The sequence below is a fragment of the Tamandua tetradactyla genome, chromosome 8 (assembly GCF_023851605.1).
Source record: "Tamandua tetradactyla isolate mTamTet1 chromosome 8, mTamTet1.pri, whole genome shotgun sequence".
In the NCBI taxonomy this organism is placed as follows: Eukaryota; Metazoa; Chordata; class Mammalia; order Pilosa; family Myrmecophagidae; genus Tamandua; species Tamandua tetradactyla.
Window position 1 is genome coordinate 82,994,904 of NC_135334.1, and position 27,720 is coordinate 83,022,623.

At 40.6% G+C, this 27,720-nt stretch overlaps 1 protein-coding gene across 13 annotated transcripts in view; it reads right to left on the bottom strand.

Annotated features, from left to right (window-relative positions):
• Positions 1–27,720, bottom strand: part of TRIM66 (tripartite motif containing 66) — a 63,865-nt gene that overhangs the window by 28,985 nt on the left and 7,160 nt on the right. For 3 of the 13 annotated variants that reach the window (XM_077113914.1, XM_077113916.1, XM_077113915.1), the window contains 8 exons: positions 27,524–27,576; positions 27,382–27,400; positions 26,279–26,558; positions 9,166–9,269; positions 3,214–3,361; positions 2,253–2,385; positions 1,839–1,955; positions 504–618 (listed from right to left, as the gene is read on the bottom strand). In XM_077113914.1, the coding sequence (XP_076970029.1) occupies positions 504–618; positions 1,839–1,955; positions 2,253–2,385; positions 3,214–3,361; positions 9,166–9,269; positions 26,279–26,558; positions 27,382–27,400; positions 27,524–27,576 (969 nt within the window). The other 10 variants (XM_077113923.1, XM_077113921.1, XM_077113920.1 and 7 more) reach the window with 6 other exon arrangements.

Here is a 27,720-nt window from a genome sequence, read left to right on the forward strand (position 1 = left end):
AATTAGGTAACTCTGTGCCCCTGAAGGGAGGACAGAAAGATTGAGAGTGCTGCCGTGGGCTACTGAGAGATGAAGGAAAGGAGGGAGAGAGGATGGGTAAATTTTATAATGAAAATATGGAATGTGTGAAAAGTGAAGGAGGATATGAATGTCAACATATCTTGGATATAACATGTTGAAGGAGATAGGTTGTTTCATGGCTGTCTCTTTCAAGGCTGTGTCTTTGCTGAGGAAGGCAATCTCTAAGAGCCACAGCCTTGACGGGAGTTTGAACAAATTTCCTGCCCTTATTGAATCACTCTCCCAAACTGAGACTGGCCATTTTAAGAAACAGAGAACAGCAGAGAGCTATGTAAATTGCACAACTAATTCCAGCCCAGGCTGCTCTGGGCTCTAGGACTACTTCATATATGCCTAGTCTATAATACTGTTATAATGTGTCTGGGTTTCTGGCCCAAGGAAAGCTTGGAACCTATTAATCTGATCCATATATCCACATATACCTCCAACTCCTCTATGAGCACATTGGCTTGTTTGTTCAGTTCATTCATCAGAATCATCTTGGCCATTTTGATCTGGTTTTCCACCTTCCTGTGTTGATGTTTCACCTCAAAAATCCTGTAAACAGTATGGAACAGAGCATGGTAAGCCCTTCTCACCAGGATGACTGGGGGGCCTAGAGACACCAAACATAAGAGCCAACAACTTGGAGGCTTCCCATTGAGATCAAAACCCAGCAGGTATCAAGTATAGAAAGAAGAGATGCTTCCTCCCACCCATCCCACCCTTTCCACACCCAGCTCTCTTGATCTATGGGGGCCATTGGCACAAAGTTCAACTTGGTTTTTCTCTAGGCAAATCTCAAGTCCACATAGCATTAGAAGCAGGGACAGAGGGAGTACATATAGGGTTTCATATAATTTGTTGTCTTAAGAAAGAGGATATCCTAATAAACAGCGTCGTGTTAAAAAGTTTATTTGGGGAAAGACAAAGTAGATCTGTGTTTGCTTGGGTTGGGGGTGGGAGGTGATGGGGGACTGCTAATGTGTATAGAGTTTCTTTTAGGGGTGATGAAAGTTTTCTAGAATTAGAAAGTGATGATGGTTGCACAACTCTAAATTGTACAGCTACTAAAGTGTACACTTTAAAAAAGGTGAATTTTGTGATATTTAACATATTTCAATAAAGCCTTAATTGAAAAAAACAAAAAGCATGGGCTTTGAAGTTACACAGACCTAGTTCCCAAACCTAGATTACTGACTAACTGTGATCTCAGACTAGTCACCTAACCTCTTTGAACCTCGTCAGTAAAATAGAGTTAATTTCTGTCTCAAAGAAGTGTAAGAATTGAATAAAACAATGCATACATGATGCCCAACTTAGTGGCTGCCACATGATGAACTTTCAGTACTTACTAACTCCTCTTCCTACCTAAAATACCACTGATTTCATTTCATTTGTAGATTTACATGGAAATCATTGGGAAGAGACTGATAAAGGGCAGTTTGCTCCTGACTTCTTGTATCCTCACAATGAACAGCAATCTATTCCCTAATATCTTCTCTGTTCCATGTTCTCAAGCACCTATTGCTAGTTAGTACAATACCACTTTCAGAAGGTATGCACTTTAGCCCATACTCACTCTGATGATCCTGACTTAGCTTGGCCCAGTAAGACCCCTCACTGACCCTGGGACCTCTAAGGCTAAGACATATGGCTTCTAGGACATATGCCCAGGTCTACTTAATTGCATATCTTCCTCATTAACACTACACCTGACACCAAGATGTGATGGAACAGGGCATTCCCAGCACTGGTAAGGGACTAGTATGTGTTACCTGTCCTCAATTTGCTTTGCAGAAGTCTGTAGATTAGATTTCTTATGTGCCACTTGTGTAGTCACACTTTCCAGAAGCATTCGCTGGTTTTGCAAAACTTCTTCAAGATGTCTGCACCTAGGGGAGGAAGAAAGAAAAAACCTGAGAAGGACTGAGTCCCAGTCTAGCCAGCCTAACAAGACTCTCTATAGTGCATTGCCTGAGCCAGAACCATGAAGCCTTGTGATTACATATATGGAAAGTCAAAGATACTGCAAGTCCTTGTCCCATTAGGCCTTTTCCAGAGAAGCCCTAAAACAGGAGCAGAGAAAAACATCAGGACTTTTGTCTTCCAATGGGAGCCCAGAGCTCTCACAATTAAGAAGCCTAGAGCCCTCCCAACCCCCCTTCAGGCAGCCACACAACCAGCCCCACCTGTGTTCTTTGTGTTCCACTATGAGGCAGCTATGGCACGTGAGCACATCACAGGTCTCACAGAATAGCTTCAGTACTTCCTGTGTGTGTTGAGGGCAATACAAGGAGAAATCCCCAGATCCACCATTCACTCCTGCCAGAGAAGATGGAGAAAGTCGGCTTCTCTTGCTCAGGTAGACCTCTCAGTTAAACTTCACTGAGCAGCTCCCAGCCCTCAGTGGACACAGGGGAAACCCAGGGCTTGGAGAAACTGTGATGTAAACAGGAGATGCCTTTCTCTGAGCCAATGAGGTTACAGAAGCACAAAGAGGAATACAGGCTTAGCCATACTTGATTTCTCCATCTGTCCAAATACAGTACACTATTATGCCCCAGGCATATTACTACCTGCCAGAGGCCAAGAAAGGTGCTTATTACTGCCACATGTGGATCTCCCACAGAATAGTAAATCCTCCAAAATACAATCTAAACCTCCCCCAATGACCGTGATTCTGTTATGGTGGGTTTGAAACCAACCACACAGGCTTGCCAGGTTCCCAGCTATAGATCATTAGCTCTAGTTCCTGCAGATCTGCAAACCTAAAACCCCTCCCATAGTTCAAGGGCCTTGGGAAAGTCATTTAAAACACATGGTGCTAGATGGACAAATGGACAATCCCTAATCAAGTAACTAAACAGAAATGAAACATAATTGCTCTCAATACAGGTGAAAGGTAAGAAACTCAGCGAGCTTCCATAATCTTCCTCACTGCACCATCTCACCCACCTCCACTCCCAAAGGGAAAGCCAAGTGTGACCTTAAACCACTTGACTCTGGAGAGTCCCTTCCTTTGGGAAAAGCTCTGAGACCACCCCCATCCCCTCCAGCAAGGAAACAAGGTCATACAGCTACTCGCCAGAGAGTTTAGGGTTCAGCAATGTTTTAAAGCACGTGAGCTGAGAAGCAGAGGAGGAGTAGTACCTGAAGTTCCTTTCTGGGTTCTGGGAAAGAGCGGGGCACCTGGAGCAGGGCCATGCCGGTGCTCTTCAGTACAGGAGCTGCACAGCCAGCGGTTGCAGTAGGTGCAGAGGATGTGTGCCGCTCTCTTCTCTTTGCACTCAGAGCAGTTCTGGAAGAAGAGAAAGTTTGGGGTTTCTGACAACATACTCACTTGGGCCTGCTACTAAGGGCAGCAAATGCTCTGGGGACTGGGAAATTCAGTCAATTCTGGAGAGCTGCCTGGGTGTGGCATGGGTATAGAGGAGGAGGTAAAGGAAAGCACCTTTTGTAACAAAAGAATAAAGGCTGCCTTAGAGGCTATTCATACAATTCAGGGGCTGAGCTTGAAGAAAAAGCCAGAGATGTGCCCTTAAGACATACATGGTCTATGAGGGGTGGTGGACAGCCATTAAATAGGTAATACCGTGTTTAAAAGTATGTGCCAAGTGCTCAGGAAGCAACGGGAGGTTTCATGAGTTCAGTCTAGGAATGGCCAGGAAAGCCTTCATAAAGAAATAAGATTTGAGTTGGAGATCAACAAGTAGAAGTTCACCAGGCAGACAGAAAAGGAAAGCATTATAACAGAGGGAAAGCATAAGCAAAAGCAGCAAATTCAATGTGACCTCAGAGAGGAGGAAGCCTCTCTGAGTACATAAAAAGATGATCAAGGGGCAGCTCTGCAGGGTCCTTCAGGTGAAAAACCACTACTCCATTAATAAGGTTCCCTGATAGAAGAGACAATCCTAAACTCAATGTATCAGAAGCTTTGAGATGAGCAGGAATACCATCTCACTATTCTGCAGTTTCACAGATTTGCTACAAGAAATAAATCACCTGATTTGCTGATGTATCAGGGTCCTCCAGATACTGCAGAAATAATAAAATCATTACCTCAGAAATACAGAAGAACTATGTCTCAAGAAGAAATCAAATTTATTCAATGTGGAGTCCAGAATAATCACTGACAGGGCTGCTGTTTATCAACAGACAAAAGAATTGTCTTTTTAATAAAGGGGTTTCCAAATGACAAATGAGCTATTGTACATTAAACAACTTTAATAAAATACTTTGTAAAAAAAAAGAAAGAAAATTTAGATGGATTATTGTATCTCCTAATTTATGTATTTTGGTCAGCTTCTTTATAAGCTTACTTAAGTATTTATAAGCTTTATAATTATTAAAGTATACATTTTTAAATGCTAGCTTATTAACTTACTCTTATCAAGTTTTACCACCATTGAACTATTGAAAGCACATGTCTGGTAAAATATCATAGGTTTCCCCTAATTTCACTTTTCTTTCAGGTGCTGTTTAGAGATGGAAAGAATTTATCAGGCAGAATTGCTGCTGATTAGGATCAGTGAAATAACGACTCCATTATTTGTTCTCAATTCTTTAATGTTTTTAAATTGACAAGGTTACTGGAGGATAATGGCTTAATAAGCATATACTACTTTAAAGGATAAAAATATAGAATGAGCTGAGACTCAGCATCAAGGGATTCAGAAACCTTCTAGACCAAAAGGGGGAAGAGTGAAATGAGACGAAGTGTCAATGGTTGAGAGATTCCAAACACAGTCGAGAGGTTATCCTGGAGGTTATTCCTACGCATTAAGTAGATATCACCTTGTTATTCAAGATGTATTGGAGAGGCTGGAGGGAACTGCCTGAAAATGTAGAGCTGTGTTCCAGTAGCCATGTTTCTTAGATGATTGTATAATGACATAGCATTCACAATGTGACTATGTGATTGTGAAAACCTTGTGTCTGATGCTCCTTTTACCTACCTTGTCAACAAATGAGTAGAACATATGGAATAAAAATAAATAATAGGGGGAACAAATGTTAAAATAAATTTAGTTTCAAATGCTAGTGATCAATGAAAGGGAGGGGTGACAGGTATGGTATGTATATATATTTTTTCTGTTTTCATTTTATTTCTTTTTCTGAATAGATGCAAATGTTCTAAGAAATGATCATAATGATGAATATGCAACTATGTGATGATATTGTGAATTACTGATTATATATGTAGAATGGAATGATCAAAATAGGAATGTTTGCATTTATTTAGTGTTTTTTTTGTATTTAAAAAAATAAAATAAAATAAACTACCTTTATTATACTAAATAAAAGAAAAAGAAAATTTTAAAAATATACACATATATAGCCAAGGTGAAGCAGGTGACTTTCTGGTATTGAGATGGGGAGATAACAAAAAATTATTATTTGTAACCTACATTCAGAAAAAATGTGGGGTATAAAATGGAAAATAAGAGTTCAATGAATATAGCATAGGAATATGTGTTTTGACTAGAAACTGCAATTATGTTTTGCTGAGTGTTAAAATGTCATGTTCTATGATTTATTTTAGCGTTTTGATTGTGATCACATACACAAGTCCTGATAATCCAGTGACTTTCTCAAACGATGTCTGAAAGCCTCATAAAATCAACCTAAAGATTTACCTTATTAAAGCAATTTATGAAACTTTAATAAGGTCTTCCTGTGCCAAGAGTATGTTATTATTATGTTAGTAAAGGTTCACAAAGCTAAATAAATTCTCTTCCACATCTTAAAAAAAAAAGATGATCAAATACAGCCAGGAAAGAACAACTGTAGACAAACTTTCAGAGCTGAGGTATGCCCTGGCCTGAGAGTACCTAGCCCTTTTGTTCATTCATTTGGTCAACAAATATCTTGCCAGGGCAAACATCAGGAAAAAAGGCAATTTGGGAGAAGCTAGGTAATAAACTTTTCAGGGGTAGCCTTAGGTTGAGATCAGACTTTATTTCCCTCCAACAAAACTAAATGACGTGCTATAGACTAAATACATTATATATAATACATCTATATATGCCACCTTACAAGAATCTCCTATTGACACAATCTTCACATATCTCTGAAGGAAAAAGTCACCTTTCTTTCCTGCTACCAAACAAGACAGCACCTAACTGCTTGGGGCTTCCGCTCTGTTAATAATCCTACTTGCTTGGGTAGCACATTATCTAATTTAACTCGTATGGTCAGTTTACTCAAACACCATAATTACATGAAATCTGGAATAGGGTATGACATCTTGCTGGTTTGTACAGGTTAGTGTGATGCCCCAACATATCCCAGAGTAATCTGGGCAGAGAATAAAAAATTATTTGCAAAGCCTCCTTGGAGGACTGGGGAGAAAGGAGGAAATATTCAACTTCCCCATTTGGGGAATTCCTGCTATTCTCATAAGCAGTGGGGACAACCAATTCAATAGGCTGAGCCCTCAATCTTGGGGCTCGCCCCTATGAAGCTTATTCCTGAAAAGGACAGATTAAGCCTACTGATAATCATGCCTAAGAGTCACCCCCAGAGAGCCTCTTTTGTTGCTCAGATGTGGCCTTTCTCTCTCTCTCTAAGCCAACTTGGCAGATGAATTTACTGCCCTTCCCACTACATGGGACATGACTTCCAGGGGTGTAAATCTCCCTGGCAATGTGGGACCTAACTCCCGGGGATAAGCCCAGACCCAGTATCATCAGAATGAGAAAGCCTTCTTGACCAAAAGGGGAAAGAGAGAAATGAGACAAAGTAAAGTCTCAGTAGCTGAGAGATTTCAGAATCGAGAGGTTATCCTGGAGGTTACACTTATATATTACACAAATATTCCTTTTTAGTTGATTGTATTTTGGAATGGCTAGAGGGAAATACCTCAAACTTTTGGACTGTATTCCAGTAGTCTTGATTCTTACAGAAAATTGCATAATTATATAGCTTTTACAATGTAGCTGTGTGATTCTGAAAACCTTGTGTCTGATGCTCCTTTTATCAAGGGTATGGATTTTTAAAAAGGATAAAATAAACAATATGGGGAGTTAAAAGGTAAAAATTGGGTAGATGAAATACTGTGGGTCAAAGAGAGGGAGAGGTAAGGGGTATGGGGATGTATGAGTCCTTTTTTTTCTTTTTATTCTTTTTCTGGAGTAATGTAAATGTTCTAAAAATGATCATGGTGAAGAATATACAACTATGTGATGATATTGCGAGCCACTGTATAATATGGTTGGACTATATGTGTGTGGATATTTCTAAAATAAAAATTAAAAAAAAAAAGAATCCTGCTTGCCAGGAGTTGCAGGTGACTCCTAATCACTTAAGATTTGAGAGGAGGAGAGTTGGATGGCATCATTCACTGACTTCAGGGATCTCCTGGAAGGGAGGGGCTCAACTGCAAGGTCTAGATTCTGAAGCCTAAGAAATCCTGAAGAAGAGATTCAATAATTCTCTTCAAAATTTGTCCTTGTGTCTGGCAGAACAAAAAATCTTAAAGGCGTACAAAACCATAGAGCCTTCAGCAGACTCAGTAGGAAGGATAAACAGTGTGCTAGAAAGAGCATGGATTTAGAAATTAAAGGGCTAGATTTTAGGCTCTGGCCTGCCACTTACTGATTCACTTTGTCTGAACTTCCAATTTCCAACCTGAAAAACTGAGATAACACCAGTAATCTTCAAGGGTAGAAAATATTCTGCTCCAGGGAAGGCTTAATAAATGTTTGATATGTGAATGAACACAAGAATGTGTGTGTTAAGTGTTTTAGTTAAAAGAAAGAACCAAAGAGGGACACAGAAGCCAATTTGCAGGACATAGGGAAGGCTTCTCAGATGAGCTGATACTTAAGGTGGAAAGGCATTACAGAATGAAAATTTCAAGTACAAAAGCCTGGAGGTATATGAAGTACATTCAGTAGCTGTGTCTGGAAAGCAAAAGTATCAGGAGAGTGAAGCAGAAGATGGAAATAAAACTTGGGTGACAGTTAGAAGGGTACCCAAGCTTGCCCACAGGGGTTTTCAAACCATGCCGAGGAACCACTTCAGGGACAAGAAGAAGGTAAAAGGGCAGAGTACCAGGGTCACCTGTACCACTTCAACCAGAGCAGTTCATCTTTTATCTGTTTTGTCTCTTTTGGGCTTCCATGTAAGACTCACCTAAAGAAAGAGCTGCAAAAAGCTTCAAAACCATTGATACAATCCATCCTTTATTCAGACAGTCCAGCAGGCCATATAAAAGGAAACCAAGTGCACATAGTGTGGATTGAAAGGCATGGACAGTCAAAGTGAGCTGGCCCACATGACCATACTTTTTTCTTCTTTTGATTTTAAAGCAAGTGATAAAGCACAGAAAATAGTGGAAGGCTCCACTATTACTCCCTACTACGAAATGTTTAACTCAAAAAATTTAACCTAAATCATATAGGCCACCAAACTCATATGGATTCTAATAGCTTTGTCCTTAAACTGGCATTGGACAAACTCACAGCTGGGAGGGAAGAAGAGGAAAAATAAAGTTTTACTAATTAAATTGTGTTCCTTGAGGATTGAGAACATGGCTCTTCATCTCCCGAGCATTCAATAAGAATTAGATATAAGAGAAAGTAAGTAAACGAGTGAGTGAATAAAATGTAGTGACAAGGATGTTCTTGTGGAGAAAGGAACATAAGGGGTACCAGTCAGTATATAATGTGAACTTTCATGAACTCAGGAATCAGGAATTAGTTGTTAAATACAGTCAAGACTGATGAACCCATTTAATCAAAGCTGGTGCATGAGTTTGGGGGTGGGGAGGAAATAAAAGTCTACCACTGGTATTTTTCAGTAAGAGTTGTAAGAGAAAGAAAAACACCTAAATACATTAAGTGAGATACCGTTACCTTCACTTAATAGAATATCCCCACTTTGCTTTCCCCAATTCAAACATTTTGATTCTCTTCTGGATAGGAGGATGGACGGATAGATGGATGGATGGATAGACAGACAGAAAGATGGATGGATGCTTAGACAAATTGATGGAGGGGTAAAGAGTCAAATGGAGAGATGGGTTGATAAATTGACATGGACAGGGACCCCACAAATTTCTGAAAGGGATCAGTTGTTTCTTTCCTTGTCCCAACTTACCCTGGTCATCTTGGGTTGTCCAGTAGGAAAGCACTGCAGAAAAAAATGTTCACTTACATCCCTGGTAAGGTACACTCGCTTACACCAAGGACAGGAGATGAGTGCTGGCATGGAAAAAGATAGCAGAGTCAGAGCAATGTAGCAGATTGTTCATAAAGCCTACACACACAAGGCTTTCTAAAATACAGCACCTGGGTATGTGTCATGACCCACGTGTGCTAAAATAAACTATGTTTGATGCCATAGCCTATACTTACCACCTAAGTATTCAGGATATAACCATCCCTGTAGAGGTCTGCCTTATAGCCTGTCTGGTCTCCTTATGTCCATGTCCTTGTTTCTTCCCCTCTCCACAAGCCATGCTTCTACAGGCCTAACCCTGCTCTGGTTCTGACCAGAGTAAGATGCCTTCCTGCTGTACCCATTCCTATTCCACAGCTCTGAGAGCCTAGCTCCCACCACTGGCCTAAATCCAGAGGGTTAGTATAGCCTAGGGCACAGCTCTAGCCACTACAGTTACCATGCAGCACGACTACTTTAAAGATTTCAGATTTTATGGGATTCCAGGAGATACTAGTCAAAAAACAAGCAAGGCATCCCTGTCTGCTAATCAAGAAGGTATTTTTCCCTTGGTATATCCAACACCAATCAGTCTGCTCTCTGGAGCTCAGAGATTGTTTGCTAGGCTATCTCTGCCTAGTCTATTTTTAGTGCACCACATACATGTATATTTTACCTGTGCACATCCTGTACTATCCTCTCTGACCACCCACCATTACCCACAGAGAAATGCAAAAGACTCCGACACATTCCTCAGTATAATGGGTTTCTGAGCCAGACATCTTATTGTTAAGGGACATGAGACTGCCCCCTGGGCACTTTAGTGACTTATCAGGCCCACCTAAAGAGCAGTCAGCCCCCTGGCAACAAGGAAGTAATCTTCCTGGATAGGGCAAGGTGACTGTGCCCAAGGATGAGGATGGCCTGGAAAGGGGCTAGCTATGGCAGTGAATGCAGCAACCCCCATCTTCTCTGCCTCATACCATCAAAACAGAAATTGATACAGTTGAAGTTACCCTAGACTTGCAGTAAGACAAACACAAATTCAAATACCAGGTTTAACACCCCATGATCTTGGGCCAAGCCACTGAACCTTGCTTAACTCCTCTGTGCCCCAGTTGCTTTATATGTACAACAGAAAGGAAAAATAATAGTTGCTTTGAGGATTAAACTAGACAATACTTGTAAGAGAGTGCATGATCTAGTTTCTATGAACTAGAATGATTCCATATATCCCACTTGTGTGTGGTAAGGCAATAACTACAATTATCAACTCTCCCTGGTGATGAAAGTCACGGTAGCCTGAGTAGTAGACTGAAAAAGTGTTCCCAATATTTCCTCTTTCTGCATCCATCTTCTTGTAATCCTCCTATCGAAAGGTAAGAGTCTATTCTCCATCCCTTGATCAACGCTGGCCTCATGACTTGCTTTGGCCAAAAGAATGCAGCAAAAGTGACACTGGACAAGTTCCAAGTGTAGACCTCAAGAGACTTTGCATAATTCTGTTCTTGCTCTTAGAACTCTAAGACTGCACACCCCCAGGTTAGATTGCTGGAAGAGAAGAGACCATGTAGAGAAACACCTCAGTTTTCTTAGATATCCCTCCTTGGCCATCCATCATAACCCTGCCAATTCTGGATGATCCACCAGCTGAACACTGACACATGAGTGAGCCCAGCCAAGATCACCCATGCCCACAGATTGAGAAAACCTCAACTGAAAGAGGGAAGAGAGAAATGAAACAAAATAAAGTGTCAGCAGCTGAGAGATTTCAAATAGATTCGAGAGGTCATTCTTATGCGTTATACAGATAACCCTTTTTTAGTTTAAGGTATATTAGAGAGGCTAGAGGGAAGTGCCTGAAACTGTAGAGCCATGTCCCAGTAGACATGTTTCTTTAAGATGACATAGCTTTCAAAAAGTGACTATGTAATTGTGAAAACCTTATTCTGATGCTCCTTTTATCTATGGTATGGACAAATGAGTAAAAAATATGGATTAAAAATAAATAACAGGGGGAACAAACGTTAAAATAAATTGGGTAGAGGGAAATACTAGTGGTCAAAGAGAGGGAGGGGTAAGGGGTATCGTATGTACGAGTTATTTTCTTTTTTCTTTTTATTTCTTTTTCTGGAGTGACATAAATGTTCTGAAAAATGACCATAGTGATAAATATATAACTCTGTGATGATATTATGAGCCACTGATTGCACACAAAGTATGGAATGCTCATAATAACGTTTGTGTTGCATGTTGATTGGTTTTATTAATAAAAATTAAAAAAAAAAAACATGCCTAGTCCAGATCAGAAGAACACTCAGCTGAATCCAGCCCAAAGTATCACTCTGTAGAATCATAAACTAAATAAATATTGGTTATTTTAACCATAAGTTTTGGGGTGGTTTGTTATGTAGCCAAAGTCAAGCCCACCCAATCCACAAAATCATGTAAAATAATCATTTAAAACTCTCCTCCCCAAAACAAACTCCCCTAGCTTTCACAGAACCGTGGGCTTTAATGACAGAATTAGATCTGGAATCTCTTGGATATTCTCCTCTCTGCCAAGAACAGTGGCCAAAGGTAGAGAAGGATGCCCTCCACAGGCGACATCATTCAGGGGAATTGGGTGATTGTTTCTCCCTTCCACTTGGTTCGCTCTGGGGAGACTCTCCTCATCCATCCTCAGGACAGAGATGCTACTCTAATTGCTGAAAATGCCTTTAACAAGCTTTCCAACTCCCTGGTACCTGATGCTCAATCATTGGCCATAACAAACATAGGCTCATTAACAGAATAAAAAAAAAAGAGAGAGAATTGAATAGGGGAAACAGGGCCTCATTCAACATCCTTCACTTCCCTTGTCCTTAAAGGCTGAAATCCTCAGCTTGGCACCCAAGGCCCTTTCCAAACAGGCCTTATTGCTCTCTAGTTTCACGTGCCACACACTCTGTCCTAGTCATGCCAGACCACTCTGCTAGTTACTGAATATACCAAACCCTTGTTTGACTTTGTGTCTTTGAAAATGCTGTCTGTTTTCCCCACCCTGCCACCGCTCCCCCAAATACTTTCTTCCTCCCACCACTTTCAGATAACTCTATTTATCCTTTTAGACCTGCTCAAATATTCCACGTTCGATGAGCAGGGTTTGATTTCTCCCTGGATGAGTTAATTATTTCCTTTTCTGGGCTCCCATAGCACCCTGAACATCCTTCTAGTATCACGCTATTACATTGCATTGTAACTATCTATTCATTTATCTGAATCCCAAATAATTCATAATTGGTATTAAAGGATACTGCATGATATTTTAGCAGGCTGGACAATTACATTTCTTTCGGGTTTATGTATTCCATGCGTATTCCTTGTACTCATAACGTAGTAAGAATGTAGTAAGAAGCCATCTTGAAGTTTGTTGAGTGACAGAAAAAAAGCCAGCCTTGGATTATAAAGGAATCAGACCCGATCCAGTGAAGAGGTATGCTGTTTAGGAAGGGATATGAATTAGGAAATGTGGGTTCCAAACCCTGGGCACATCTGACTGCATACCCTTGGGCAATGCATTTCATCCCATTTCTTTGAATCTCACTTTCTACATACTTAAAATGAGGAGAACAGAAATAGCAGGAAAGTATGGATTATCCAACCTTAACACTCTACCTACTGCTATCAGGCTTCAGAAATGTTCTCCTGAGCAAGATGTGAAGGGACAGACAATCAAATGGCAGCCTGGTTACCATTCTTGTCAGGAAGTCAGGGGACAAGCATGTGTCTGAAGGGATGTCTGGATTTAAAAGATCATCTTCTCTGAAAATGGGCAGCTGCAGCAGACAGTAGAGGTAATCACTGCAGAGCTGTAAGCACAGTTCCACAGAGGCTGGGGATCTCAGAATGGGGATCTCACAGAGGACAAATGTTCTCTTTGTGCGACAACCTCTTCAACTGAAAATATCTTTCTCTTCCCTCAGAATATCCCTAACCTCCATAAAGCTATGTCAACCTTAAGATCTTTTTCTTGAAAGGATTCTCCAATTTTCAATGAGGACATCAAATCAAAGTTTTATTTTAGATCATTTGAACTTGTATATTTTAGAGCTAAGGCTATGTGTAAAATAACCAAACATTTATTTACAACATTTAATGTTATTTTGGTTATAAACACATATTTAACTCATATAAAATATTATTTAGACATTTCGCTTTTTCCTAATTGAATTATTAGAGTAACAGCCTTGAGCTTTTACCTTATATACAGGGACATCAATTCTGAGAAATCAGAGCCAGGGCACAAAGTCACACCACCATCCCCAGAATGAAGAGGTTACAGGTACCAGAGATGCCCCCAGGAGCCTGAGGGCTTGGGAGAATAGCTCCGAAAGCTGAGGACATTCTGTCCATCTTTCACTAGAGTCAGCCTTTCTAGTCCCTGGGAGATGTGAGACAAATTTACATCTGTTTACTAGGACCCCCTGCACCTAGCACTTTATATGTGGTATCTCATTTAATCATCAAACCATCTCAAGCAGTAGGCATTATCCTCATTTTATAGTTGGAGAGACTGAGGCTCTGATAAATTATGTCAACTATCAAAAATCATACAAAGTAGGGGCAGAATTATGATTTAAACCCAAGTCTGTTTGTCTGCCTCGAGAACCCATATCCTTTCTACTATACTATAGTCTTCTCTAATTCAATTGTAAATAAAGACAATTAAAATTTGATTATAAATTTAAAAAAATATTCCATAATAATAATCAGACTCTGATGATAACCTAGACTTCAGGAATCTAGATGGAGCTGGGAACCAGCCCAAGTATGCTTTAAGTTTTAAGAAATTCAACATTTGAGAAAAGGCAAGTGAAATGGAGTTTCTTTCCCTGGAGAAAATAAATCTGAGGACAGTTTTCATCTTTACAGCAGTGCTCTCAAATTTCATTGAATGGTTTAATCACATGAGGAACTAAACATCCTGATATCCAGTATACATCCCACCCCAAATATATCAGAATTTTAGGAGGCGGGGTCTGGGTTTCAGTATTTCTTAAAATTTTCCAATGCCTTAAGAGAGAGGACCCCTTATCCTCTGGTTGAACCTGATAGCCTTTTCCCCAGTCTCATGCAACTAAGAAAGTCAGACTGGGACAGTAGAACTTGCCCAGTTTTCAAAAGAGGTTCCAAACAGAGTCAAGAGACTATTCTGAAGGCTAGACTTATGCAAACTTCAGTTAGATAGTGCTAATTGCCACAGTTTGCTAACCCCCGACCAACATCACTCCTGTTGACTCTTAAGAACACCTAGGGCTCGAACTGAGACTCTATAAAAGTTTCACACTTAATTGCTTTCCTGGAACCTATAATCTCTGAAGGGTTCCTAGGTCAGATAAATTCTGAAATCCAGCTTTTTCAAGATTATTGATTGATTACATCCCCCTAGCCTCTAGTGTTGACACCCCTCTTCAACATGAAAACGTGAGCATTATGTGCTGCCTAAATATTCCTATAGATTGGGAGAGGGATCAGAGGGAAAGGAGGAGGTATAACAGAGAAAACAGGATTTAACAAATGAGTATGACTGCTGAATCACTGTATCAATCCTTCTAGCCTCCAGTGTTTTAGAGCAGCTAGAAGGAAAAATCTGAGATAGTGGAATGGTAGCCCATACCAAACTCTGCAATCTGTTGAAGTGTACTTTGAAAATTATTGCTTTTTCTTTCTTTGCTTTGTATATATGTTATACTTTACAATAAAAAACATTAAAAAAAAAAAAAAGAGGCTCCAAGAAGTTAAGACTCTGAATGCAGCTGTGATATATTTCCCCTCTGGCAGAGCAGAGAAGAGGGTAGATATTCAATAGTCAAAAGGGTGTCCTGATACTCAGCCACCCTAGGGGTTGCCATTAAGTTAGAGGACACATCTTGCCTCCCCTAACTCCCAGTTCAACTGAAGGACCCATGAACAAGCCTAGGATGCAGCCTTAGGTTTGGCATTACAATGACTGCTGCTGGGGCCTGGAGAGGTGTGCTGAGTCCAGGAGTTAGGGAGGCAGCAAGGGAGGGGGTCCTAATCCACCCTTCAGATGTGAACAGCATGGCCAAGGCAACAAGGACACCACACCAACATGTGGAAGAAAAACTCCAAGAAACTCAAGGAGGGCTTACAAAGCTGACAGTGCATCAGCTTAGGCCACCAGATAGGAACAGTTATACCCCAAGTGTATAAGTTGGAGCCCAGCCCAGAGCAACCCTCTGAAAGCTGGGAAGTCCTTTGTTCCATAGCTTCTGTCAGGAGTCCCTGAACATTGTAGCTGAGGCCCAAGCTCTGGCCCCAACAGAGAAGTGGCATCCTCTGGAGCAGATGGATGCTCCTCTGCCAGCTTCTACCTGCAGAACCCAAGCTGGACAGACCTTTACTGTTCATCTAGCCAGTGCCCTCACCATACACATGGTGACAAGGAAGCCCAAAGAGAGGATGGGGAATAGCTAAAAATCACAGAGCTCTTGTAAAACATAGTTAGTGCCTTGCACCACTAAGCAGTTCTTGGTTACCTCTCTGGCCACAGATAACACACTCTACCTCCCTATACCTCTGTCAGTCTTTACTTAATGAAAAAAAGCATTCTGGTTGTATCTGCTGACAAGCTGGCCATCCTCACTAATCAGTCCTAAACTTCCACCCAAGGGTATTCCCAAGTATACTGGGAATCAGCTAAGGCCCCCACCACAAAAGCCCCTGAAGCCTTCCTCTGACCTGTAACTCAGAGCAGTACCACCTTCAAGAAACACACTGCACCTACTCCCAAGATACCTGGTCCCTGTTAGAAAGACAGATTTTTCAAGACAACCCCTGAGGTGGCTGCTGCTCCTGCCCCTGGCTGCCAGTAGGTTTACCTTTGGCCCCTTCTGCCCTGTGATTAGAGCAGTACCTGGGAGAGAAGTCGGAAGAGCGACAGGTGAGACCACGAGGGTCTCAGAGGATGGTGCTACCAAACATTCAACAATCACCCACCCTGCAGCCAGCTGGGCTACAGGCCCCAAATCTCAGGAAGCTGGGTACTAGGGGTAGAAGGGGAAGACTGGGTCCTCTCCTCCTTTCTCTGATGCATCCTTAGCCAGGACTGTATTGCTCCAGCTCACCTGAGAACGCTCCTGCAAGAAAGGGCTTGGTTGACTCCTCCTGTTCCTGTTTATCTTGAAGGCTCTGCAGCAAATTTTCCCAAACTGAACAGCAAGAGGGAGACCTCAAAGAGGCGACTCTCTTCCTAGCTGCATCTCCTTCCTAATCCTCTGGGTGCCTTGGATTAGAAGCTCAGAAGAAAACGAGAGTTTCAACTTTCAGGAACTAGCTCTGTCGCCCTCTGCACAGCTCAGGAGGCCATCACTCTCAGCCTTTTAGGATTCGATCCAAAAATCCTTCAGCCCTCCATGTTCCCCAAAATGACAGTGCTCAAGAGAGGCTGGAATCTGCCCCGATCCGGCAGCTCATTTAAATACAGCTCATCACAACAACAGTGTTGGTGGAGAATTGAGTAGCTGCAGGGCCCTGGGGACCCCCTGTTTATACGTAGGAAGAATGATGCAATCTGGGTTTCAAAATAGCAATCCAGAATAGAATAACAGGCTCATGCAGCAGCAGTGCCTGCACAGCCAGAACTCAAGTTGACACACTCTGTCAGCCCCACACTGCTGCAGCACGCAGATGCCAGGCACACACTCTTACCGCATAATTTTAAAAATCAGCAGGAGCCAGAGATACCCCTCCATGCCCCCGGCAGTAAAGGAGGGTGTGGGGTGGCCTTCACCAGACATTAAAATCTGTCTCCTATACACTCACCTGCTCCTGCCACTTCACCTGAAGTCCTTATCCTGTGACGTCACAGTCAGTTGCCATAGTGACCAATTGTCCGTCACAGGCAGAGAATTAGGACTTCAGATAGAGAAGACAAACATTTTGATACACAACGGTTCTGGGAGGTGTCCCTTAGCAACTAGCTCTACTCCCTAGGAAGGCACAGTCACATACAAGCAGGGAGGAAAAAAAAAGGAAAGGGAAAACAAGGTCGTGTTGGAGGAAAGACGTCAGGATGGGACAAGACTGCATGTACAGGATAATTTCAAAAGCAAAGAGCAATCAGATGAGGTGGAGTGACAGGGAAGGAGCTTGGAAGTTTGGCAGGATGGTAAGTTCCTAAAGTGCTCTGAATGCTATGAAGCTTGACCTTTATCCTAAAGTCAAGGCAGTCAGAAAAGGTTCTAGAGAATAACAGCTGGGCTTTATGATTATCTTGGTGGACTGGAGATAGGGAGGTCAGGAAGGAGTTTTTTCCAGTTGAGTATTAATGGGATCCTGAATGAAGGTAGAAAAAGAAAGAGACAGAAGTGTCCAAAGAGAACCAGAAATATGACTAAGATAGGATATTGGGATAATGGGGTCTGTGAAGATAGAGGAGTTAAGTGGATGGGTCTGAATGAACAAAGACAGGCAATAGGAGAAGAGGGCAGTTGTCATCTTCCCTCTTACTTATGCCCTATTTTCCCTGGCAATCATATCCTCATCACAATCATCACAATCATACAATCTCCATCCTCCCCTGCCTGGATCAGTGATTTCCAAATCTGGAGGATTTATTAGAAATCCTAAATTCACCAATTCCGAATCTCTCAGATGTGGGTGTAGGACCCAGAATCTGTATTTCTAACAAGTTTCCCAAGGATTTCTTAGGCATACAGATCAGCACTGGTCCAACGTCCAACAGTCAGGACACAATGCTCTGGACAACTGCAATAGTCTCCTAGTAGGTCTTCCTGCAGTCATCCTTTTCCTCCAATCATCCTTCTCACTGGGCCAGAACAGCTTTTAAAAAATATAGACTTGATTATATGCCAGATCAAAAACCTCCAGTGGTTCCCCCAGGTCTACAGAATAGCTTAAACTGGTTGAGACCTTTCACAATTTGACTCTAAATTTCCCTTCCAAATAAGAGTTCCCACTTCGCTCCTTCAAGCATCCAATATTCCACCCAAAATTAACTCCTTCCTGTTCCTAATATTTGCCCTGCCCTCTCCTCTGTGAGTCTCATCTATACTATTCCCTACCTGGAATTCCCTTCCTCCATATCTTTCTGGCCCTTACTTTTTCTTGCACAGCTATTCCTGCTTGATGTGACACACAGGTTCAAACCCACCCAATTTCCCCAGATGGAACCTAATGCAGAGTTCAGCAAACTATGATTTGTTTTTGTAAATAAAGTTTTATTAGACACATTTATGCCCATTCACTTCTGCATTGTCTATGGTTGTTTTCATGCTACAATGGTACAGTTCAGCAGTTGTGCCAGAGATTGTATGACCAACAAAGTCAAAAATATTTGTTATCCTGACCGTTGCAGAAAAAGTTTGCTAACCCCTGACTTAAAGCAATTAAATTGTTCCATCCTTACTCGCTGGGGCTCAATTCTGGTAATGGAAATCCTACTGATTCCAAGCCCACCCCATCCCTGTGGGCACTAGTTTTGATACCTCTGGGTCACATTTGAGCTGGACCTTCAGGTTTGTGTAGCATGGTATTAATAAGGAAAGGGCATTTCAGGAAGAGGGAATAAACAGAGGATATAGAGGTCAAAGTGTGGGGCCTCTTTGGGGAAACATTAGAAAGGCTAGAAAATATAGAAGATTGGCAGGAAATAAGTATAAAATTAGCTTGGGGACAAATTGTGAAGATCCTTAAAGGTCGTGCTAAGAAGTTTCTGTTTGGAATTAAAAGCAAATGGGAAGCTTTTAGGAGCTAGAAACGGAAGCCCAGAATCTAGGGGTAGTGATCAGGGTTGAAGACAAAGGATTGGTAGAATAGCCCACAGAGGCAATAGGTGAAATGAGGTCAAGAAAAATATCACCCCAAGAAAGAACAGAGAATAAACTGAGATCAGACAGAAGGATCCAGGGACTCTGGGGCAGGGCCAAGTAACAGATCAGAATAGAGATTCAGAATCTGAGCATAAGAACCAGTTGACTGACTCAGGTTGGAGAAGGATACACGGCCTTCCGAGCCCATGCTCCTAGGAAACACATGACAGTAAAACAGACTTTCTGGGCAAAAACTGTACCCACAGGGGATGTAGAAGGTACAGAAAAGATGAGTCTAGGTACATCTCATCTGATAGATCCTTAATGACCCAGGAGACACCACTCTCTCCTTTCACCCCAAATGCCTAGAGTCAGTCCAAGGATTGATGAACTTTCACACTCCATACAAGGCCATTTCTAAGTGGGCATGTAGAGAGACAGGGAACCAAGAGAAGTAGGTCTGCAGTTTCTGCTAGTGTCCATGCCAAGGCAAGCACTGGTCTGGCAGGCAAGAGAGCTAGATTTCTGTTCTGCTTTTGCAAGTGTCCAATTATGTGACCATCAGCAGGATTCTAGCCCTTCCTTAGCTCCAATAATGTGGTGAGGGTTTGGAGATGAACTCTAAGGGCATTTTTAGTTCTACAGCCTCCACAGCCCTTAACCATGACTGGTTCCCCTCAAATGAGAGCTCTAGCAGGCAAGAGGCCCCTCCAAGACCCCATTTATTTACCAGTTGTAGCCACCTTGAACTCACTTTCCTAGCCAATCTATTCTAGCTATAGCCTTCCAAGTAGTTCTAGTGGCAGCAAGCAAATCCTCCAAAACATAGCCTGCCTCCTTCCCATCACCAGGGGAATTGTTCTCCCAGTAACAGGCACTGTTCTGAATTTCCTGTGCCCTAGAGAGCCAATTAAGGTGAGGAAACTGTTCATGAAGAAAAAAGTCACCCTGCTGATAGGGCTCCAGAGCGCCAGCTTCTGCACCTGCTGCACACTCGGCTTAGCCTAGTTCAGCAGCCTGCCCTCCACCGAAGAGATGTGGGTCACTGCCCACCACAGACCCCAAAGGTTGGACATAATGTTCAGTACCTGGAACTAGCAAACAGCAGTTACCTTTTCTCTAAAGCTCTTATTGCTGAGATCTCACTCCCCGTCTCTCACTCACACCCCAGGCCATTAGAGCCCCTCCAGCTGAACTGCTCATTAAGATAAGAGTCATTTCCCTTTCTGACTCTGAGGTTGTAGCATCTTGCATCAGTTCCTTCTGTTTAGATCATCCCAAAGCCCCAAAGGCCTGCCCACTGAGGGAGAGTGATTGCTCCCCCTTTCAGCATTAGTAGTGTGCAAGGGACATGCTGTCACTTCAGGAGGCATGGGGCTAAGAAGGTTATCTGGTATTCTTAGAACTCATTAAGTCCAGCTCTGAAAATCACAGAAGATCCGGGATCACCTAGTCGATTAGTGCTAGAATTCCAGAGGCTATGACTTTCAGACCAGGACTCTTTCCACATCTCTAGTACATCGCCCACAACTGCATGTAAAATACTAAACAAGCAGACTCTGGAATCTGGATCTCTGAATCAAGGAATCCAGGCCAGGAGTTTTCTTACAGTAGATTAAAAGAGAAAGAATGAATTATGTTCCTTTTATTCATACGGGGAAGGAAATATTCAACTGCATTTTCTCCCCTAAAACAACAAATAAAACCACAAAAACCTGAGAATTTCTAAGACAGAGCCTGCACATAGTAAATGTCAGCTTCCCTACAGAGCTTACATTTATTTAAAATATTGTTTGGGGACCCAGTAGACAACTTTCCAGCTAGAATTTGACCTGGGACCATTTTCAATTATGCTTAAAAGCAAATACTCCAAGTATATATTTTCATTGGCTAAGCAGACCCATATCCAACATCCAATCCTTCTGCACAGAGTCTATGGCTCCAGTCATCTCACTGCATGGGTAAGGCATTGCATACCCAGTGAATCCTTGCTCTGGTGCCATTCACTAGCTTTTGAAGACCCTTCCCCAGCCTGGTTTTCTCAAAGCCTAACAACTGATCCAGACCCATTTTCCTGGTGTGCTAGAGCTTCTGGAGGAGAATTTCAACTAGGCTGTGGCTCCATTAACTAAAGATTTGCACCTGATAGCTCAGGTGGCAGGGTTGGTTCTTTCCTCAAAGATTCTCCATGGTCTCCCCCATCAGTTCAGTGATTCCAGGTGCGGGTGGACCCTGCCCCTGAGTAAGATGCTATGGTGCAGATCACAAACTTTCAAGACAGATAGACCTGAGTTTGAAGCCTTCCCAGACATTTAATAGTTATGATGCCTTAGACCTTAAATTTCCATAGGCTCCAGGTTTTTCATATATAAAATGAGAATAATATCTATCTTATAGGGTTGTTGTGAAATTTTAAAAAGATAATATAGGTACAAATGCCCAATATAGTGTCTGTCAACCAGTAGGTGCTTGAAAAATGTGCTCTGCACCTCTAATTTGAAGAACAGACAGGGCAATGTGTTTCGATTTGCTAAAGCTGCCAGAATGCAATATGCCAGAAATGGATCAGTTTTTACAAAGGGGATTTATTAAGTTACAAGCTTACAATTCTAAGGCCATGAAAATGTCTGAATTAAGGCATCAACAAAGGGATACCTTCATTCAAGAAACGCAGATTGCGTCCAAGTTCCTCTGTCACAAGCAGAAGGTCTGCTGTCCCTCTGTCCCAGTTTCTGGTTTCAAATGGCTCTTTCAATTCCTGTTTCCAGTGCCTATCTCTCCAAGTGTCTGTGGGTCCTCACATAGCTTCTTCAGGGCACACTTTGGGTTTCATCTTTTTTCTTAACATCTCCAAACGTCTGGGTCTGGTTTCATCTCTCTCCTCTCTGTGTCAGCAATCCAAACATCTTTATACTCTCTCTAATCAACATAACAATCCTATAAGTTAGTTACTATTATCATCATCCCCATTTTTTTTTTTTTTTTTTGCACAGGCATCCCTTTATTTTTAACATCTGAGTTTTTAGATTTCACATTGGTTTCTTACAGACAACATATAGTTAGATCTTGTTTTTTTGTTTATTAATTAAAGAAAAAAAAGAATTAACACAACATTTAGAAATCATTCCATTCTACATATGCAATCAGTAATTCTTAACATCATCACATAGATGCATGATCATCATTTCTTAGTACATTTGCATCGATTTAGGAAAAGAACTAGCAAAAAAACAGAAAAAAGATATAGAATGTTAATATAGAGAAAAAAATAAAAATAATAATAATAGTAAAAAAAAGACACAAACAAACAAACAGACAAACAAAAAAAAAAACCTATAGCTCAGATGCAGCTTCATTCAGTGTTTTAACATGATTACTTTACAATTAGGTATTATTGTGCTGTCCATTTTTGAGTTTTTATATCTAGTCCTGTTGCACAGTCTGTATCCCTTCAGCTCCAATTACCCATTATCTTACCCTGTTTCTAAGTCCTGTTGGTCTCTGTTACCAATGACATATTCCAAGTTTATTCTTGAATGTCGGTTCACATCAGTGGGACCATACAGTATTTGTCCTTTAGTTTTTGGCTAGACTCACTCAGCATAATGTTCTCTAGGTCCATCCATGTTATTACATGCTTCATAAGTTTATTCTGTCTTAAAGCTGCATAATATTCCATTGCATGTATATACCAAAGTTTGTTTAGCCACTTGTCTGTTGATGGACATTTTGGCTGTTTCCATCTCTTTGCAATTGTAAATAATGCTGCTATAAACATTGGTGTGCAAATGTCCGTTTGTGTCTTTGCCCTTAAGTCCTTTGAGTAGATACCTAGCAATGGTATTGCTGGGTCGTATGGCAATTCTATATTCAGTTTTTTGAGGAACCGCCAAACTGCCTTCCACAGTGGTTGCACCATTTGACATTCCCACCAACAGTGGATAAGTGTGCCTCTTTCTCCGCATCCTCTCCAGCACTTGTCATTTTCTGTTTTGTTGATAATGGCCATTCTGGTGGGTGTGAGATGATATCTCATTGTGATTTTGATTTGCATTTCTCTAATGGCCAGATCATCCCCATTTTAAAGGCAAGAAAACTCACAGAGAAATGAAGTAACTTGCCCTTATATACCTAAGTGGCAGGCAAAGCAGGGCTCACACTTAGATGCCTAAGTAAATTGACACAAAAGCTCTCCATTGCACTTAGAATAGCTTCGCAACAAAACTGTGATTCTAATAATTACCACCAGTATGGCTTTAGTATTCTGACTTTAGAATTAAACAGTCTTAAACGACAGGCATAATTGGTTCGTTTTAAAACTCTTAAATGAGCCAAATAAATGCAAAACAAACAAAGCACTGAAAAAATTAGGTAGTCACAGTGGAAACTGGAGAATGAACCAGAAGAATTAGGAAATGATCTGATTTTTAAAACTCTGAGACAATCTATACTAGAAGTAATATAAAAACAGGTATATTTATATAGTGGAGTGCAATACAGCAATAAGAATAAACTACAACGATGATTCAAAAAATGATTGAATCTCAGAAAAATAAAGTTGTGCAAAAAAACAAAACAAAACAAACAACAACGAAAAATCGGCACAAAAGAATACATTTATGCATGATTCCATTTACAAAGATCAAAAAGAAGCAAACCTAATTTATAGTGATTAACTTTGGTGGGAAGTACAAGGGTGCATATGGAGTTCTAGGAATCTTTTATTTCTTGTCTGAGGCTGGTTACTTGGTGTGTTCATTTTGTGAAAATTCATTAAGCAGTTACTTATGATCTGTGCCCTTATTTATATGTATATTATATTTCAGTAAAATTTTGATTAAAGAAAAAGCAGGAACTCAATTACCCTCTTTTAAAGTGTAGGGATACAGTTATAACTCCTATAAAGAGGGTTCATCATGGCCTATCAGCATCTGTAGCAGGCAAGAATCCTGACCCAGTTAGGGTTCTCTCTGATTTAAGTAACCTCATGTAACTTAAATGAGTGTTCATGTAACCAAAAAGCTAGGATTTAGGGGATGATTATAATTACCAAATCAGATAGATATTCCTTTTTACTTTGTTATACTAGAATAGATAGAGGGAAATACAAGACATCTCTGAACTGTAATTCAGCTACCTAGATCTCTGATAATGATTATAAAACTATATAGCCTTTATTTTGTACCTGCGCTTGTGATTATAAAAGTTTGTGACTGACCCTCACTTGTTTTTATCCAGTTTTTCCACTTTAGAGACTTATGATCACTAAAGACAGACCCTAATGTTTATAATGAAGGGCCCTGAGTCAGCCCAGAACTAAACTACCCCAATTTCAAGGTTATCTTGATAGACGAAGCTGGATCAAACCAAAATGGACCTGCCTGACATGCACACTAGCTTAAACTTTAATCTGTAAGTGACCTATACCATATTATAATACTAAAAATCATGCCCATCATATTAAGGCTGCCATTTTCTTACATATGTCCTGTGACTAAGCACGTAATCAATCTGTGCATGCTAAATAATTAGATCTCTAAACTCATCTTCTTGAACCACTGTATTTATTACTCTGAAACCTGCCTATCTTTTAATACTATAAAACCATCAGAATTACTGCAGTTCAGAGAGACAGATTTTTAGGCCAACAGGCCACCTGATCTCCTGCTTCACATGAAACAAACTCTTTCTCTCTTTGAAACCCTAGTGTCATGGATTGGCTATTATATGCACCAGGTGGAGAACCCATCACTTTTGTCTAGTAACACTCGGGGATAGAAATTATTACTTACTTGAAATAATATAATGATTTCCTTAGTTGTCTTTTAACAGTAGGAAGATATGGAATTATGTATAATATTAAACATTAGGACTGATTAAAAGTAGTCTGTGAATAGTTGGTATTTTAAGTACTTGTTATGTTTAAAAGAAGTTGACATATTTGCATATCTAAAAGATAAGCCTTGTGATCCCAATTTTAATACATAATTAAGCAATTAATTTAAACTTGTAATTTTGTATAGTGTATAAACAGTACTGGAACTTCTAAGAGATTTTTAAGATTCACCTTATTTAGATATTTAACTTGTTGCATTTCCGAGCGTTCCTTAATTAGAAAGGTGCATTTGAAAGACAATTGAAATACTTAAAAGAAAACGTATGCAATTCATATGAACAATTAACTGAGTCTATAAATAGGTTCAAATATTTATCAAAGGTCCTTTAAAAGTGATTGTTAGGGTGCACGGGTGGTTCAGTGGTAGAATGCTGGCCCTTCCATGCAGGAGACCCAGGTTCAATTTCTGGACTATGCTTCCCCCAAAAAAATGATTATTAAAATTTGTTATATTTGTAAATAAAATAATAAGATTTGTAAGTTACAGCTAAAAGCTTAGGGAAGAACTAAATTTTCAAACCATAACTTTAAAAATCAAATAATTTAAAAAATCAAAGTAGACCACGTCTTTCCTGTGCCACAAATTCTCAAAAGGCTCAGAGAGGTTAAGTAGCTTGCTCTAGGTTACAAAGGGCTCAAAACCCAGATCCAAAGCTTACCCACAATGCTACCTAATGCCTCAAAGAAAGCCTAAACTTGTGCTAAGATTCATTTTGGAAATACTGCAAAGAACAAAACAAACAAAAATGCTACAAATTCATTCAACAGATATTCACTGTACCTCTGTTACATGCCCTATGTGAGAATACTGAAAAATAAGGGACAAGGTTCCTTTCCTATCTCAAAGGACTTCACAGTTCTCAATGCAATTGTTTCCTAGGAAACCTGGCATTCAGGAGCAAGACACTAGCTCCTCCCTGCTGGGTAGCAGATTATCTGATGAATACGTCACCAGTCAGTGTGATGTTCCTGAGCAACCTTAAGAGCCCAACCCTTTTCCTTCTGCCTTAGCGGTTTAGTGTGCTAAGGCATGTCCTCTAAATCTGGGGAGTCGGTCAAATCTTAAATCAAAACCTTCTCAGGGTAGTCTGCCACCACTTTAAGGAAATCCCAAGCATGAAAAGCCCCAGTTTACAAAACATACATTAGGCATCATAAGGATTTGCTTTGTCTCGCAGATTCCCTGAAGAATTCCTTTCAGAGATGAGTGTCCCTTGGGCATCTAAATTCTAATTCTTGTTACACATGAAATTCAGTTCCTATGAAACAGAAAGAGACCTATTTATAGAATGAGACTGACCTGCAGTACTTCTGTACTTACCATCGTTGGCAATCTGCTCCAGCTCCTGAATCAAACCCTGGAAGCAGTGTTTACAGAGCAAATGCTGGCAGGGTAGAAGCTGGGAGCCGACACCCTGCAGGTCCTGTTGGCACAGTGAACAGATTGGTACCATGGCCTTCATCTGTCCACTCCTAGGGCAGTATGGCATCCCCATAAAGTTCATGCCCATGTCTGTGCCCACGCCCAAGCCCGGGGCTGGGGCTTTTCCATTGACATCCTCAGGTGTGAAACAGCGCGTAGAGCGAGCAAGCTCCACTCCCTGTAAGTAAAGCACAAAGTAATATGATTTATTTCTTTGGGGAGGAGGAAGATCCTGGACAGGTTAGATACGCCTCAGAGAACAAGGCTTGAGAGGTTCAGGTCAGATCCCTCCCCAAAGCTGGAGGCTCATGCCTCAATCTCTCACTTAGGCCCAGACAGTTCAGAATCTCCACTGTGAAAAACAAAGCCTGGAGATCAATTCTAGATTTGTGTGTTTCTTAAAAAGGTTTTCCTTTAAAGTGCCCCATATTCTTGAAGATGATTATATAATAATATAGCTTTCACAATATGTCTGTGTGATTGTGAAAACCTTGTGTCTGATGCACCTTTTATCTATGATATGGATAGATGAGTAAAACATATGGATTAAAAATAAATAAATAATGGGAACACATGTTAGAAAATAAATTTAGTAGATTGAAATGCTAGCGATCAATGAAAGGGAGTGGTAAACAGCATAGAAAAAAATAGGGAAACAAAGGCTAAAATATATTGGGTATATGGAAATACTGGCAGTCAATGAGAGGGAGGGGTAAGGGGTATGGTATGTATGAGTTTTTTTCTTTTTATTTCTTTTTCTGAATTGATGCAAATGTTCTAAGAAGTGATCATGGTGATGAATATACAACTATGTGATAATATTGTGAGTTATTGATTATATACCAAGAATGGAACGATCATATTGTAAGAATGTTTGTGTTTTTGTTATGTTTCAAAATTAAAAATAAATTAATAAATAAAACAGCACATTATATGCAGACGTTTTTCTCTATCAACAACAACAACAATAAAAAAGTGCCCCAGAACCACCTGTGCCTTACCTCATTGGTAGATAAATCACTGATCCAAGATTTAATTTTGGAAAAGAGAAAGAAATTTAATTGTCAAGTTAATGCCAGGTGCTTTACATACTTTAACTCAATCCTCACAAACATTTTTGGAGAGAGGGATTATGATACTTACACAAATTCATTAAAACCTTGACAGACAGGCAGAGGAAACTGGGTTTGGGTAACCTACACAAGGACAGAGATAGTAAATGACAAGAGTTCAAATCCAAAATGGATAGAGGTTGTTATTGCGAGTGTAACTAAAAGTGGCGAATTATGGGCATGACTATAGTTGAAAGGAAAAGTTTAGGGTTGTGTATGTCACAGGAA